Source organism: Neoarius graeffei, chromosome 6, assembly GCF_027579695.1.
Source record: "Neoarius graeffei isolate fNeoGra1 chromosome 6, fNeoGra1.pri, whole genome shotgun sequence".
Lineage (NCBI taxonomy): Eukaryota > Metazoa > Chordata > Actinopteri > Siluriformes > Ariidae > Neoarius > Neoarius graeffei.
Genome location: NC_083574.1, coordinates 89264371 through 89281586, shown reverse-complemented (window position 1 = coordinate 89281586; position 17216 = coordinate 89264371). Strand labels below are relative to the sequence as shown.

General features: G+C 39.7%; 1 protein-coding gene across 2 annotated transcripts in view; it reads right to left on the bottom strand.

Moving 5' to 3' along the window:
• Positions 1–7549, bottom strand: part of LOC132887540 (neprilysin-like) — an 86473-nt gene extending 78924 nt beyond the window's left edge. For both annotated transcript variants that reach the window (XM_060923007.1, XM_060923008.1), the window contains exons 1-2: positions 7484–7549; positions 7272–7368 (exon numbers count right to left, since the gene is read on the bottom strand). In XM_060923007.1, coding sequence (XP_060778990.1) covers positions 7272–7332 — 61 coding nt within the window. In that variant the 5' untranslated portion in view covers positions 7333–7368; positions 7484–7549. The remainder of the gene's footprint in view (positions 1–7271; positions 7369–7483) is intronic.
• Between the last annotated feature and the right edge of the window lie 9667 nt (positions 7550–17216).

Genomic DNA, 17216 nt, shown 5'->3' with positions numbered 1-17216 from the left:
GTACACAGGAACATCTCACCCACCATAAAGAAAACACGCTTTCAAGAAACCAAGCAGCATTCACTTTCACCTGCCAGAGTAAAAAGCAGCGCGTTCTTTCTTTTCATTTTCATTTTCTTTTCCCGTTCTACACTCACTAACATAGCATTAAAGTAAGCAGATGTTCCTCACGGTAAATCCCAACCAGAGAGTTTCATCCAAAACAATTTGTGTAGGGCGGCACGGTGGTGTAGTGGTTAGCGCTGTCGCCTCACAGCAAGAAGGTCCGGGTTCAAGCCCCGTGGCCGGAGAGGGCCTTTCTGTGTGGAGTTTGCATGTTCTCCCCGTGTCCGCGTGGGTTTCCTCCGGGTGCTCCGGTTTCCCCCACAGTCCAAAGACATGCAGGTTAGGTTAACTGGTGACTCTAAATTGACCGTAGGTGTGAGTGTGAATGGTTGTCTGTGTCTATGTGTCAGCCCTGTGATGACCTGGCGACTTGTCCAGGGTGTACCCTGCCTTTCGCCCGTAGTCAGCTGGGATAGGCTCCAGCTTGCCTGCGACCCTGTAGAACAGGATAAAGCGGCTAGAGATAATGAGATGAGATGAGACAATTTGTGTAAATTTAGTGTCTGGACTCATTTTCATGGCTGGGGGAAAAAGAAAGAAAGCTTTGAAAAAGCACAGTATGTGTAAATAAACTGATCTGGGGCATCTGAATTGAATAAAAAGCCACCAAGGACTTTTGCTTTCCATCATCATCTTCGGCTTATGGAAAAATCACACACATTTCACGTGATGATGGGATGTGAGGAGTACATATATGATCACCTGTGAAACATGCAGGTGAGGAGGAATTTCAAAATGAATTTCAAACAGAAAGTAAACCTTTTGTCTCGCATTGATTTACTTACTTAAAAACAACAACAACAACAACAGTTTACTTATAGGGACATTTGGATTGTCCCCACAAGGAAATTGTTGTCAAAATTGTCAGATTTTATTATTCATGTGGGGACATTTGGTCCTCAGTAGTATACAAACACACACACACACACACACACACACACATTCTTGTACTTCTGTCATTGTGGGGACTCTAATTGACATAATGCATTCTCCAGCTCCTTACCCTAACCTTAACGATCACAACTGAATGCCTAACCCCACCCCTTACCCAAACCCCACCCCTTACCCTAACCTAAACCTACTTCTAACCTGCACCCTAAAACTAAGTCTTAACCCTCAAACAGCCCTTTGAAGAAGTGAGGACCAGCCAGAATGTCCTCACTTCCCCAAAATGTCCTCACTCTGTTGGAAAAATGTATTCTGGTCCTCAATATGTAGCAAGTAAGTTTTGTTTTTCACTGCTTTTTATTGCTTTCAAGATTTAATCGTTTATTTTCTGTCATTGTACTATCTAATTAAAGATGACTTTAATTCATTCCAAGCTTCCAAATCATAGCTGTGTACTGCATTAATCAAGCAATAAAATGCAGACAAAGCATCAATGGGTTTTTAATTATTTAATTATCAAATCAGATGTTTGTCCCTTGCTTTAGTTATTTACAGTAGTTATATAGAAGAACAGAACGATAGAAGAATCCTACTATATCTTCAGACTCAGTCAGCAGCTGCACAGGTAATGATAGATGGGTTGTAAGGGTGCACTGATTAGGCCCTTAAATTCCCAGGAGCTGTTATTGGGTCCAGGCTTCCAGGCTTCCATTCCTCAGTTTGATAACTAAATTCCTTTCCTAACAGATACCACAGGGTAACGTGCTTCAGCTTTCATTCTTATTTTCTCAACTACATCTATAATAATTCCTGAAGTGCAGGCTCAGCCAAACTGAAATGAGTGAAGATTGGAAAAACCTCACCTATAATAATGTTTACAAAATACTGTCATGGTAAGTCATTACTTCAATTTCAGATATCATTAATTCATGATAGTACATTGTTATTTTATCTTAACTCGTTATTTCAGGATACGACTTCAGAGCATGTGTGGGGGTTTTTGTTGTTTTTTTTTATTTCCTATTCAATGAAATTATCTTGCTATTTAGACTTTATTATTATGAAGGTGAGATGGCCTTTCAATTTCTGAAATGTGGTTATTGTGATATGTTTATTTCTGTAATATCTCACAAAATATTAGGCCATTCTGTGGCTGGGATGTTATTTAATTTGAAGGGATTCCCAAGCTAATAATGTGCCTGACAGCAGCACAATCACTCACTTCGTGCAGTCAAGCAGACAGAGGAAGTCCGTGTGCGCACGCGCAGGTTTACCTTGACTGTGCACTGACAGTTCCATCATTCTGTCGCTAAACGAACAGCTGATCACACCAAGGTGCTCGCTGAGCGCCGATATTTATTAGTTTCGTCCTGCGTTTCCTTTCCTTCATATATAACATAACATCTTTTCTTCTCACTTTCCGTTACTGTAGTCGGTCTTTCACGTTTCATTTGCACACTCACGTACTCCATGTTTCTCTCCTATTTCAAATTTGTATCCCACAATGCCTTGTGCAAACGGGGAAACCCACCACATAATGCATGACGTAGTATCTTGTATTGGGTCATGGTGAAGCAGGAAAAAATAGTGGAGAATTTAGAGCCATGTGGCCTTAAATTTATTAATTGTTCTTTTTTTTTTAAACAAAACAAATAAAATTGGAAGTCTGTGATTCAGATTCAGTGGCTTTCAGTCCACTGAACAAAAATAATTGGGTGTCGGGGAAAATTTTTTATGACCTACACTTGTAAAATCTGAAAGGCAGTATAGCTTTAGCAAAAGTCATTAACCCTCTGACTTCTGAACAAAAACTGGTTCATTTTGAAAGTTAAAATACATTCATAAATAAATGTACAATCACCGGGCACTTTATTATGTCTCTTGTTTTAAATCTTTACTTAAAAGACATTACGTTAACTTAGCTTTTAATAATTAATATTTTTCAGAATTTTATATGTATGATATATATATTTTACAGCTCAGCAATATTTTGTGATTTTTTTATATTATCTTTAGGATATCATTTCATTTATATTTGTATTCTTTTATTTTAATTATGTATGATATTTTAAGTGCATTTGATCAAATATGACACAAAATGCACTCTATGTCAAACATTTATTATTATTATTATTATTATTATTATTATTATTATTATTATATACATCCACCTGCCATTTGATGCAGTTATCTAATCAGCCGATCCCTCGACAGTAGCACAATGCATCAAATCGTGCAGATACAAATCAAGAGCTTGAGTTAATGTTCACTTCAAACATCAGAAAGGGGAAAATTGTGATCTCAAAGTGTGACTTTCTTTCACTGAGGCATGGGTGTTGGTTTGAGCCAGATGGATTGGTTTGAGTATTTCAGAAACTGCTGATCTCCTGGGGTTTTCACACACAAACAACAGTCTCTAGAGTTTACAGAGAATGGTGTGAAAAACAAAAAACATCAATTGAGTGAGTGACAGTTCTGTGGGTGGAAGCAAACGCCTTGTTGATAAGAGAGGTCAGAGGAAAATGGACAGATTGGTTTGATCTTTTTTGCCAGGAAGGAAGGAAAGATATAGTAACTCATAGCAACTCTTTACAACCGTGGTGAGTGGAAAAGCATCTCAGCATGCAACAGAAAACAGAAGAACACACTGGGTTCCACTCCTGCAGCCAAGAACAGGGATCTTAGAATCAAGAACAAGTTCCTCTTAAAGTGGCCAGTGAGTGGATACTGTACATAAGCATTCAACCATAGATCTTTATCAAAATGTCTGTCTTTAAAATTTTTTAAATATCCATAGTGTGTTTGTGTATTTTATTTGTATCTACCTTGTCTACCTTTTCTTTTGACTGGTAGTGTGTTGGTATATTTTTCATATAATAGGAAAGAAAGAATATTTAAATTGCTTTTTAAACTCTTCCAAAGCCAGGAGAACGTATTAGCATTAGTAGTCCTTATCTAAGAGTTTGACTTTATCTGAGCACTCGAGTAAGGTGACGTTCTGACCCGAGTCTGAGCGCTGTAAGGAGGGAAGCTCTGTGTTATTTAATCTGATTTGGTGGTGGGTGTATCGGGTAGGTGTGTCACCGTGTGCCAAGTCACCATTCTGACACACACTGATCGTCCTGGATAAGATATCACCTGAAGTATGCAAGCACTGGCCTGCCTTATGAAGAGGCAAGAGAGGGGGAGAGTTTCAACAAGTACCAACCCGGCAAACAAAAATGTCATACAGACATAAAAGTTTGGAATTAATTATTATCTTATAAAGATAGATTTTTATGTCACTTATGTTTTTTCCATGTATGACAATCACATGGAAAAGTAAAACCACATGCACTACCTGTGAAAAACAGACATGTGAACATAAATTAATCTTGTGTAATAAAAAATAAAATCATGTGAACAAAAAGGACCATGGGTTAAAATTTGTGTGTGAAAACAAATCAGTTGTGTAAAAATCACATGAGCATAAAAATAATTTGTGAACATAATTAATAATGTGTAAAAACTGTTCCTCAGAAGCCTTCCTCTCCTCTTCTCTCCTCTGTGTTGTAAACATTGTAAGGGCCACTTGTACACCACACACACACACACGCTCATCTCACTGTCCTTGTGAGGACCTTCCATTGAGATAACTATTAATGCTGTGCTGCACCTAAACCTAACACTAAGCTTAACCTCGGGAATGAAAAGGAAGCTTTTCGGTGCTTTTATTTATATATTTATTTATTTATTTATTTTTCTCAAACAACCACAACAATTTCCTTGTGGGGACCATTCAAATATCCCCACACGGCCATATTTATTTTAATATCCTTGTGGGGACATTTAGTGTCCGATTTTAATATACTTGTGGGGACATTTGGTCCTCGGTAGTATATAAACACACACACACACACACACACACACACACACACACGTTCATCTCACTATCTTTGTGAGGACCTTCCATTGACATAATTATTAATGCTGTTAATTAATGCTCTATTGCACCTAAACCTAACACTAACCTTAACCTCTGTAATGAAAAGGAAGCTTTTTGGCTCTTTGATTGATTGATTGATTGATTGATTGATTGATTGATTGATTGATTGATGAGAAACAATAGCAACAACAATTTCCTTGTGGGGACCATTCAAATATCCCCACAAGGTCGAAGCTGTCAGATTTTAATATCCTTGTGGAGCCATTTGGTCCTCAGTAGTATATAAACACACACTCTCACTCAGTCTCACACACACACACACACACACACACACAAATGTTTCACATCTCTGTTGATCCCATAAGCACATCAAGCTCATAATGAACTTACACACTCACCCACATGCATGCAGTGAGGTGTGAAGTCATACATGTGTCACACACTTTAGGCATCGTTAAAACTCCCTCTCTGTGTGTGTGTGTGTGTGTGTGTATTCCTTTATTCCAATCAAATCATCAGAGAGCAGGAAGAACAAGCATTTACTTGAGGATTTGAACATCAAGTCTTTAGATCAGTATTATGGTAAAATCACATACATTTCATCTGTGATGATATGGACTTCTGGGGTTTGTTTGTTTGTTTGTTTGTTTGTTTTTTATTTTTTGCACATACTCTGATCACACTCCTATTGTTCATCATATTGCTAGTGTATGTAGGGGAGAGCGGTGAGACGTGGGACAGTTTGTATTCCCATAAATTAATTTCAACCAGTCAGGTTTGAGATGGGGCGGCACGGTGGTGTAGTGGTTAGCGCTGTCACCTCACAGCAAGAAGGTCCAGGTTCGAGCCCCGTGGCTGGCAAGGGCCTTTCTGTGCGGAGTTTGCATGTTCTCCCTGTGTCCGCGTGGGTTTCCTCCGGGTGCTCCGGTTTCCCCCACAGTCCAAAGACATGCAGGTTAGGTTAACTGGTGACTCTAAATTGAGCGTAGGTGTGAATGTGAGTGTGAATGGTTGTCTGTGTCTATGTGTCAGCCCTGTGATGACCTGGCGACTTGCCCAGGGTGTACCCCGCCTTTCGCCCGTAGTCAGCTGGGATAGGCTCCAGCTTGCCTGCGACCCTGTAGAACAGGATAAAGCGGCTAGAGATAATGAGATGAGATGAGGTTTGAGATGACGTCAGAAGTTAGATGTTGCTCCTGAGAGTAACTGACTTCCTTTGGAGCCACGAACCTGGACACTGCAGTAAGGTTTGTGCAGGTAAATATTTTATCAATTAAAACTTAAAAGTATTTTCTACTTTGCCTCCACCTCCCTTCTGTGGTGTAATGTACGCTGGAGAATTGGGGATTCGTTAAGAATTAAAGTATGTCGTTTAGAGTGACCAGACACAGTATTATTTATAAAACTTAAATTCTGGGCAAAACATTGAAGGATTTTTTTTTTCAAAATGGCCAGATGGGGAGAGTTGGGACAGTTCATCAGGTTACAGTTGTTGTTGGGGTTTTTTGTGTGTGTGTGATTTACAAATATAAAATTGTTTAAAAATGTTTGTTAAAAATGTGGCCATGTCCCTGCATGAGGATTAAACTTTATTTCATTCCTTCTTGAGAATGGAACTGTTTTGTCGAGCCAAGTTTTGGGTAAACAGACCTTTCTCTCTCTCGCTGTACCAGCATTGTGTTCATACAGTTCATATGGGACAAGTTTTGATAATAAATAAAAAACGAAACATATAGGATTAAGCTAGGGATTTTATTTTTCTCCCAACATAATGTTCCATGTCTCCACTCAATGTCTCAAAAATAATAACAGAAAAAGTGAAGTTTGAAGGTCAGTATATATGACAAACTGAGAATCTAATATCATTGTAAGAGGGTATAGTAAATACTCTCTAATGCAAGATGAATGTGACATGACCTGCAAAGAATTTCACATGATCTACAAAAGCTGAAACTCGTCCCAAGTCTCCCTGCTCTTACCTACATACCAAGCTGCGACATTTCAACTTATCACATGAAAATATCAAAATCATTGTCAATTTTTTTTCTTCTTTATTCCTCTTATCATCATGCCTCTGGAACACTTTAGTTTCCCCATGAAGGATGACTAAAGGTTTGTCTTATTTGATGTTACTAAAGGATGTGAGTGATCATTTCACCATCATAAGGATACATGAAAAAAAGAGTGATGTGAGAAAACAGATCTGAAAACCATGTGGAAAAGCAATCAAATCAAATCAATTTGGGGATCAGATCAAAATAAAACAGCACTTGCAGGACACGTGAAAAGTCCCCTAAAGAGGCAAGTGTTTCAGAATACAACAACAACAACTCGTGCATGCAGTGGGTCTTACCAGGTGTGTCTGGAAATTTGCGATCGATGACATAAATGGGCATCACCTCCTGATCATGCATCCATCAAAATCCGCGAGAAAGCCAGACGGAGAGGAGCTGAGCCCGGAGATGCACAGAGAGATAGAGAGAGAAAGAGAGAGAGAGAGAGTCAGGGTTTCTCCTGCTCGATCACACCGTGTCCTGTTACACTCGCATCTCCCAAAACACATACCCAGTGCTCAACTTGCAGTGCTGTGCATCACACTGCCTCCTCCTGCAAGCCGCTATCTGTGATCAGGAGCAAAAACCACTGCTCTGAGAAAGCGCAATGAGCTGTGAGGTGGAGTACACACTTCTCTCTCTCTCTCTCTCTCTCTCTCCCTGTGTGTGTGCATGCATGGGTGCGCATAATGCCCAGCTCTATCTCAGCATATATACAGTGGTGCTTGAAAGTTTGTGAACCCTTTAGAATTTTCTATATTTCTGCATAAATATGACCTAAAACATCATCAGATTTTCACACAAGTCCTAAAAGTAGGTAAAGAGAACCCAGTTAAACAAATGAGACAAATGTATTATACTTGGTCATTTATTTATTGAGGAAAATCATCCAATATTACATATCTGTGAGTAGCAAAAGTATGCAAACCTCTTGGGTTAGCAGTTCATTTGAAGGTGAAATTAGAGTCAGGTGTTTTCAATCAATGGGATGACAATCAGGTGTGAGTGGGCACCCTGTTTTATTTAAAGAACAGGGATCTATCAAAGTCTGATCTTCACAACACATGTTTGTGGAAGTGTATTATGGCACGAACAAAGGAGATTTCTGAGGACCTCAGAAAAAGCGTTGTTGGTGCTCATCAGGCTGGAAAAGGTTACAAAACCATCTCTAAAGAGTTTGGACTCCACCAATCCACAGTCAGACAGATTGTGTACAAATGGAGGAAATTCAAGACCATTGTTACCCTCCCCAGGAGTGGTCGACCAACAAAGATCACTCCAAGAGCAAGGCGTGTAATAGTCGGCGAGGTCACAAAGGACCTCAGGGTAACTTCTAAGCAACTGAAGGCCTCTCTCACATTGGCTAATGTTAATGTTCATGAGTCCACCATCAGGAGAACACTGAACAACAATGGTGCACATGGCAGGGTTGCAAGGAGAAAGCCACTGCTCTCCAAAAAGAACATTGCTGCTCGTCTGCAGTTTGCTAAAGATCATGTGGACAAGCCAGAAGGCTATTGGAAAAATGTTTTGTGGACGGATGAGACCAAAATAGAACTTTTTGGTTTAAATGAGAAGCGTTATGTCTGGAGAAAGGAAAACACTGCATTCCAGCATAAGAACCTTATCCCATCTGTGAAACATGATGGTGGTAGTATCATGGTTTGGGCCTGTTTTGCTGCATCTGGGCCAGGACGGCTTGCCATCATTGATGGAACAATGAATTCTGAATTATACCAGCGAATTCTAAAGGAAAATGTCAGGATATCTGTCCATGAACTGAATCTCAAGAGAAGGTGGGTCATGTAGCAAGACAACAAGCCATGATACACTTCCACAAACATGTGCTGTGAAGATCGGACTTTGATAGATCCCTGTTCTTTAAATAAAACAGGGTGCCCACTCACACCTAATTGTCATCTCATTGATTGAAAACACCTGACTCTAATTTCACCTTCAAATTAATTGCTAATCCAAGAGGTTCACATACTTGTGCCACTCACAGATATGTAATATTGGATCATTTTCCTCAATAAATAAATGACCAAGTATAATATATTTGTCTCATTTGTTTAACTGGGTTCTCTTTATCTACTTTTAGAACTTGTATGAAAATCTGATGATGTTTTAGGTCATATTTCTGCAGAAATATAGAAAATTCTAAAGGGTTTACACACTTTCAAGCACCACTGTATATAAGCTGAGATAGAGCTGGGCATTATGTGCACCCGCACACACACACACACACACACACACAGATAACATACTCATAATAACACTCTCTGGATGGATGGATGGATGGATGGATGGAAACCTTGGAAAGATCATGGACATGTTTTTACTGATCAAATTCACTGTTTCATGATCTCCTTGTGGAAATGTACTTTATTTCTTACTCTTTTACTTGACAAGAGTGACATAGATAGATAGATAGATAGATAGATAGATAGATAGATAGATAGATAGATAGATAGAGAGAGAGAGAGAGAGAGAGAGAGAGGCGGCTATAATTATGGGCACCTTAACTATCTTTTGGCATTGCAAAAGTAGAAAAGACTTTCAGTATGTAAAGTGTGCAAGAATAATTACTCAAACTTCCAATGGAAAAAAATGAGTTGATTCCAGATTATGTAGCGTATCAGATCATGTGACACCGCACTACAATTATTGACACTTTTGTCCACAGTTATCGACACAATTATCGACATCCAGATGATTATTTATTCAACAAAATATTCGGTATGTGGTATTATCAAAACATAGTTTTTATTTAAAATTTGTTTTACATAGACTTATATTTCGTCCAAACTATCTTAGAAATAAATATATCAATGTCGGTGTTTATGTAAATGAGGAAGTGATTCTAATGTTTGTAAACAAATGAACTGATAATGTTTAACCTGCGTCAGAAAATATTTTTGTTCCACTTTCTAACTGCTTTCTAGAGCACATTTTGTTAATCATTCATTGTTGTTTGTATTAATTTCTAGTTTTGTAGTTTACCAATAAATTTACCAACAGGCAATTTTTTGACATTGTAACCACATGAAAATCCAGGTCAAAGGTCGCAGGTCATTCCTCAAACCAAAATATAAAATGTCTACTGATATTGTAATATGTGGTAGATATTTACAACAAACTGCAAAAATATATTTTCTGAATGGAATAGAAAAATCTGAATATTTCAAGCATGTAAGTTTTTTTTTTTTTTAATGTTCTAGGAATTTAATTCTGGTCTAATTCTATTTATTACAGTAGGATTCCAAATAATCCAAAAACATTTAATTCTGTTATGAATCAGAAAAAATATATATTATAAATCACAGCCCTTTTTTTAAGTACTTCATCTACTTCAACAATGTTACACAAAGATCGATCCATAACAGTTGTAAATGTCATTTAATTCCACAGGGTGTCAATAATGGTGGACACCGGTGAAAGTGATCACTATTATCGCCACCTCACGTGACTTCTCAAATATGCGTTTCGATACAAAATGGCGGCTGTCAATTGAAAGAGTAAGAAATAAAGTACATTTCGACAAGGAGATAATGAAATATCGGTGAATTTGATCAGTAAAAACATGTCCATGATCTTTCCACCACGCTTACCTGCGATGATAACGTCCGGGTTTTCATTAAATTGCTGATCGTGCTCAAAAAATTCCAGGGGGGTCTTCCGGTTGATTAATTAACCAATAATGACTGTTGTAACTGAAACTCAGCTTTGTAAAATTGTTTTTTATTGGTAAATCTGAAATTTTTTTTATTCTACCCACATTGACTGGATTTTGGGGAACAGAGAAATTTTATTTTTATTTTTGCAAATTTGATAAATAAAAACTTTAGACGAAACATCCGACAAAATAATTTCCGCTTAATAAAAACCAACCGGCGAAATGACAGAAGCAATTTGTGAAAAATGTGATAATAATAATTCTTGAAAAATAAAAAAGATACGTTCTTACCATCAAATACTTTCATTCCATATTTTGTTGCTTTTTTCTTTTTTTTGATGTTTTGTTTTCGAGTAGAGTTTTTATTTCATCCTAGGTTGGTTCAGCAACATGCTCTGCCATTTTGTTTTTCTCTACTCACGGTATATGAGCTGATATCCTAGTAGTAGATTAGCCAATCAGAGCGCACAATTGCTCATATCCAGTGAATGTGGATAGAACATATTATGTTTATATTCCAACTTACAACTCATTATTTCCAGAAATGTTGTCATTATTCCAAGTTAACATCTCATTATTTTTGACTCCATAACTCCTTATTGAAAGATATTGATGTTGTTTAATATTAACGAATATTAACATCTCATCAGGCAGCACGGTGGTGTAGTGGTTAGCGCTGTCGCCTCACAGCAAGAAGGTCCAGGTTCGAGCCCCGTGGCCGGCGAGGGCCTTTCTGTGTGGAGTTTGCATGTTCTCCCCGTGTCCGCGTGGGTTTCCTCCGGGTGCTCCGGTTTCCCCCACAGTCCAAAGACATGCAGGTTAGGTTAACTGGTGACTCTAAATTGACCGTAGGTGTGAATGTGAGTGTGAATGGTTGTCTGTGTCTATGTGTCAGCCCTGTGATGACCTGGCGACTTGTCCAGGGTGTACCCCGCCTTTCGCCCGTAGTCAGCTGGGATAGGCTCCAGCTTGCCTGCGACCCTGTAGAACAGGATAAAGCGGCTAGAGATAATGAGATGAGATGAACATCTCATCATGTCAAAAGAGTATGGTGTTCTTCTCATTTAATATGGTAATTGTTAAGTAATTATATTTTGTTTTCTTCGTAACATGGTATCTCAAGAGAGTGTTATTATGAGTATGTCATCATTTTAAAGTAACATATTAAGTTATAATCATAGCACAATATATTGAAATAATGAGTCCTTAAGTTTGAGTCATAAGATAATAAGCTGAAATAATGAAAGATGACTTTTTGTTCACTACCAAATATTTCACCATACTCTCTACCTTGCTGTGCTAATGCTGAGATATAAATTAGTTATTCAGGGTATCAAATCAAATCAAGTTTATTTGTACAGCGCTTTTAACAATAAACATTGTCGCAAAGCAGCTTTACAGAATTTGAACGACTTAAAACATGAGCTAATTTTATCCCTAATCTATCCCCAATGAGCAAGCCTGTGGCGACGGTGGCAAGGAAAAACTCCCTCAGACGACATGAGGAAGAAACCTCGAGAGGAACCAGACTCAAAAGGGAACCCATCCTCATTTGGGCAACAACAGACAGCCTGACTATACTATTAACAGTTTTAACAGGTATAACCCTCAACTGTCCTCATGGGGCCGTCCTTCACAGGAGTGGGGCGATAAAACTCCGACCAGACACAGGGCACCAGGATGGATCAAGCAGGTCCGAGGGGCAGAAGAGGCCAGCATCTCAATCCCAGGATCAACATGTAACTCAGAGGGACAGATGGGGGGGGGGGGGGGGGAAGAGAGAAAGAAAACACGTTGTTAGGTATGCCCTAAAAATGACAAGTATTAAATCTGTGTGGTAGGCTCGCAGAGACGAGAGTCTTTACATCAAGCATAACACACAATGGCATGTTAATATGGTAAAAAATATATCATGACCTGCTCTGGCTGGATGCTTGATTGGGTGATGGGAGCACACTCCTCAGCAATGATGAGATGCAGATGGGACCCTTAGGCCTGGCCAAGACAATTCAGTTACGTTTCACCGGGTCTGGGACATGCGACAGAATGTCTGACGGCCGATTCCCTGCAGGCTACGATAGCCAGTCGAGGTCCCCACCGTCTCCACCAAAAGATTTCCTGTTGACTCCATGTAACTCAGAGGGACAGATTTGGGGTGGGGGGGAGAGAAAGAAAACACAAGTGGTTAGGTATGCCCAATGTCACCTGAATAAGTAGGAACAGTATACATATTGCACCGAGTACAAGCAGGGACTCCGGCAACTAACTATGACAGCATAACTAAAAGGAGAGAGCCAGAAGGTAACACAGGCATGAGGGAGCCCCGGGACATAAAGCAGCCAGCCACTACACCGTCAACAAACTCGAGTGAGCAAGCGAGTGGGGACTGACAGCATCCATACATCCCAGTTTACCAAAACACTCTATGTCTGAGGACCCTCCAGATCTACTCCTTTACCTCATAAACACCATTAACAAAAGGCTTGACTAAACAGATATGTTTTCAACCTAGACTTAAATGCTGAGACTGTGTCTGATTCCCGAACATTACTTGGAAGGCTGTTCCATAACAGTGGGGCTTTGTAAGAAAAGGCTCTGCCCCCTGATGTAGCCTTCACTATACGAGGTACCAGCAGATAGCCTGCACCTTTTGATCTAAGTAGGCGTGGCGGGTCATAGAGGAGCAGAAGTTCACTCAGGTACTGTGGTGCGAGACCATTTAGTGCTTTAAAGGTCAATAGTAGTATTTTATAATCAATACGAAATTTGATTGGGAGCCAATGCAGTGTGGATAAGACAGGCGTGATGTGGTCATATTTTCTAGTTCTAGTAAGGACTCTTGCTGCGGCATTTTGAACTAACTGGAGCTTGTTTATGCACTTATTGGAACATCCAGACAGTAAGGCATTACAATAATCCAACCTGGAGGTAACGAAAGCATGGACTAGTTTTTCTGCATCATGCAATGACATTAAATTTCTTATCTTTGCAATATTTCTGAGATGAAAGAAAGCTATCCGGGTGATGTTATCAATGTGAGTTTCGAATGAAAGACTGGGGTCAATAATCACTCCGAGGTCTTTTACTGCTGCACGTGAAGAAACAGAAAGGCCATCCAGAGTTACTGTGTAATCAGAAAACTTACTTCTAGCTGTATGTGGTCCTAGCACAAGTACTTCAGTCTTGTCAGAGTTAAGCAGAAGGAAATTTATAAGCATCCAGTGCCTAATGTCCTTAACACATTCCTCAATTTTATTAAGCTGGTGTCTCTCATCAGGTTTTGCAGAGACATACAACTGTGTGTCATCAGCATAACAGTGGAAACTAATACAATGTTTATGAATAATATCGCCCAGAGGTAACATATATAGAGAAAAAAGCAGTGGACCCAAGACAGAACCTTGTGGAACACCAAACTTTACCTCGGTATGTCTAGAAATATCACCATTTATATCAACATACTGATAACGATCAGTTAGATAAGACCTGAGCCAGGAGAGGGCCATTCCCTTAACTCCCACAACATTTTCTAGTCTATCCAGAAGAATGGAATGATCAATGGTATCAAATGCTGCACTAAGGTCAAGCAACACAAGTAGCGAGACACAGCCCTGATCAGACGCCAACAGTAGGTCGTTTACTACTTTAACCAGTGCTGTCTCTGTGCTATGATGAGGTCTAAATCCTGACTGATACATTTCATGGATGTTATTCCTATGTAAATATGAGCATAACTGCTGTGCCACAGCTTTTTCAAGGATCTTGGAGATAAAGGGGAGGTTTGATATTGGCCGATAATTGGACAGCTGACAGGGATCAAGGTCAGGTTTTTTAATCAGGGGTTTGATAACTGCTCGTTTAAAGGATTTGGGTACATAGCCAATCATAAGAGAAGAATTTATTATTTTTAGAAGCGGTTCAATTACTCCAGGCATTATCTGTTTGAATAGATGTGTCGGTAAGGGATCTAGTACGCAAGTTGAGGCTTTTGATGTAGAGATTAATGAAAGTAATTCAGTTTCTTTTAGGGGAGTAAAACATTCTAACTGATGATCTGATACAGTTATATTGTTAACTACAAGGTCACTTTCATTGTCTAACCTTAAATCAGTAGTTTGAATTTTTTGTCGGATATTCTCAATTTTGTCATTAAAAAAATTCATGAAGTCGTTGCTACTACATACTGCAGGTGTGCATGTGTTGATAGTGGACTTAATCCTGGTTAATTTTGCTACAGTATTAAATAGGAATCTAGGATTATTTTTGTTATCTTCTATTAGGGAGGAGAAATATGTTGATCTCGCAGCACTAAGAGCTTTTCTATACTTCAGGAAGCTCTCCTTCCAAGCTAATTTGAACACTACCAATTTTGTTTGACGCCATTTACGTTCCAATTTTCGAGTGGTCTGTTTTAATGTGCGAGTGTCATCATTATACCAGGGTGCTAATTTTTTGTCTCTGACCATTTTCCTTTTTAGAGGAGCTACATTATCTAAAGTATGGCGGAATGTTGACTCTAAGCATTCAGTTGCCTGATCAAGTTCTGCAGGGGCTGACAGTGACCCAATCAAAGTTGACAGCTCTGGGAGATCATTTATAAAGCTCTGTGCAGTAGTTGACATGAAAGTACGTTTAATACAGTAGCGTGGTGAGGTGCATATATTATTACTCAGACATATTTTGAATGAGATGAGACAATGATCTGAGATAACTTCAGACTGTGGAAGTATGACTATATTGTCTACGTTTAATCTGAATGTTAGTATTAGATCAAGGGTGTGACCACCATTATGGGTCGGTCCTATGACATTCTGCTTAATCCCGACTGAATCTAAGATGGACGCAAACGCTGTTTTTAAAGGGTCTTCTGGGTTATCGAAGTGAATATTAAAATCTCCGACAACTAAAGCTTTGTCTAAGGAAATAACCAAATCTGAGATAAAATCTGCAAATTCAGAAAGAAACTCAGAATATGGCCCCGGGGGCCTGTAAATAATAAGCAATGGAATTAACTGGGTAGACTTATTTTTCGAGGCTACATACATTATATGAGTATGAAGAACTTCAAATGTATTAAATTTATAACCAGGTTTGTGTGTTACACCTAGATAATCGTTATAAATAACCGCGACGCCTCCTCCTCTGCCAGTTAGACGAGGCTGGTGTATATAACTGTATCCAGGAGGACTCGCTTCATTTAATGCTATATATTCATTTGGCTTAATCCATGTTTCTGTTAAACACAGTACATTAAACTCCTGATCAGTAATGAGTTCATTAACCATTAGCGCTTTAGATGTAAGAGATCTAATATTTAATAGCCCCACCTTTAGATCAAAGGTGCTGGCAGCAGCTGTACAGTCAGTCTGATCTAATTTTATATTGATTAGGTTACTGGAACAAACTCTCTGAAAATTTCTACCTTTTTGTTGAGCTCGGGGAACAGACACAGTCTCGATGTAGTGGGCCCTGAGTGACGACTCTGTGCAGCTAGCAGACAGTTGGTTTAGCCTGTTCGTCTGCTCCCTGGCCTTGGCTCTGGATTGTCAGAAATTAACTAGGCCTGTTCTGACACTATGACCTATGCTGCAGGAAATGAGAGCAGCACCTTCCCGAGTGGGATGGATACCGTCCCGCCCTAACAGGCCAGCAGTGCCCTCAAAATTAGCCCAATTATCTATAAAGCCCACACTGTTTTCAGAGCACCACCTGGACAGCCAGCAGTTCAGCGACCATAACCTGCTGTAAGCTACATCGCCACGCCGCATTGGGATGGGGCCAGAGCATACTACAGCATCGGACATCGCCTTCGCTAATTTAAACACCTCTACAAAGTTACTCTTAGTAACCTCAGACTGACGAAGGCGTATATCATTAGCTCCTGCATGGATAACTATCTTTGAGAACCTGTGCTTGCCTAGGACCCTAAGATTACCTGCTATGTCCGGCGCCCTGGCTCCCGGTATACACCTGACTAAAGCTGCTGGTGCCCCTAAAGGCTGAGCTAATTTCACATGCCGTATGATAGAGTCCCCTATAACCAGAGCTCTTTCAGGTTTCTCAGTGGGTGCATCACTAAGGAGAGCAAACCTGTTCGACACGTGACACGGAGAGGAGTGGTGCTCCCGTGGGCAAGCCTCAGCGGTAGCTTTGGCTCTACGCTTATGCCGCCGAGCCGTCACCCATTCGCCCTGCTGTAAGGGCTCTAATGCCGGAGTTGGGGGATTGCTAACTCCACCTAGGGCGTCCAGACTTTCCCTAACAGAAACTACACTGTTCTCATGCTCACTAACCTGCTCTAAAGCCTGGACACGCGCTTCTAGCACTGTAATCTTCTCCGTCAGAGAGCTAACTAATCTGCACTTATCACAAGTAAAGCTAATAGAGCTATCGCTAGTGACGGAGGAAGAATGACTAAACATCCTGCACTCAGCACACTGAACAGGCTGAAGGTGTGCCATGATGAAAAGATTCACGTACCTTAAATGAAGATCTGTTGATATTAAAGCAGATCAGATGGCCTCCGCTTGTGGACTTTAGGGTAGACATGACCATGTATTATTATACT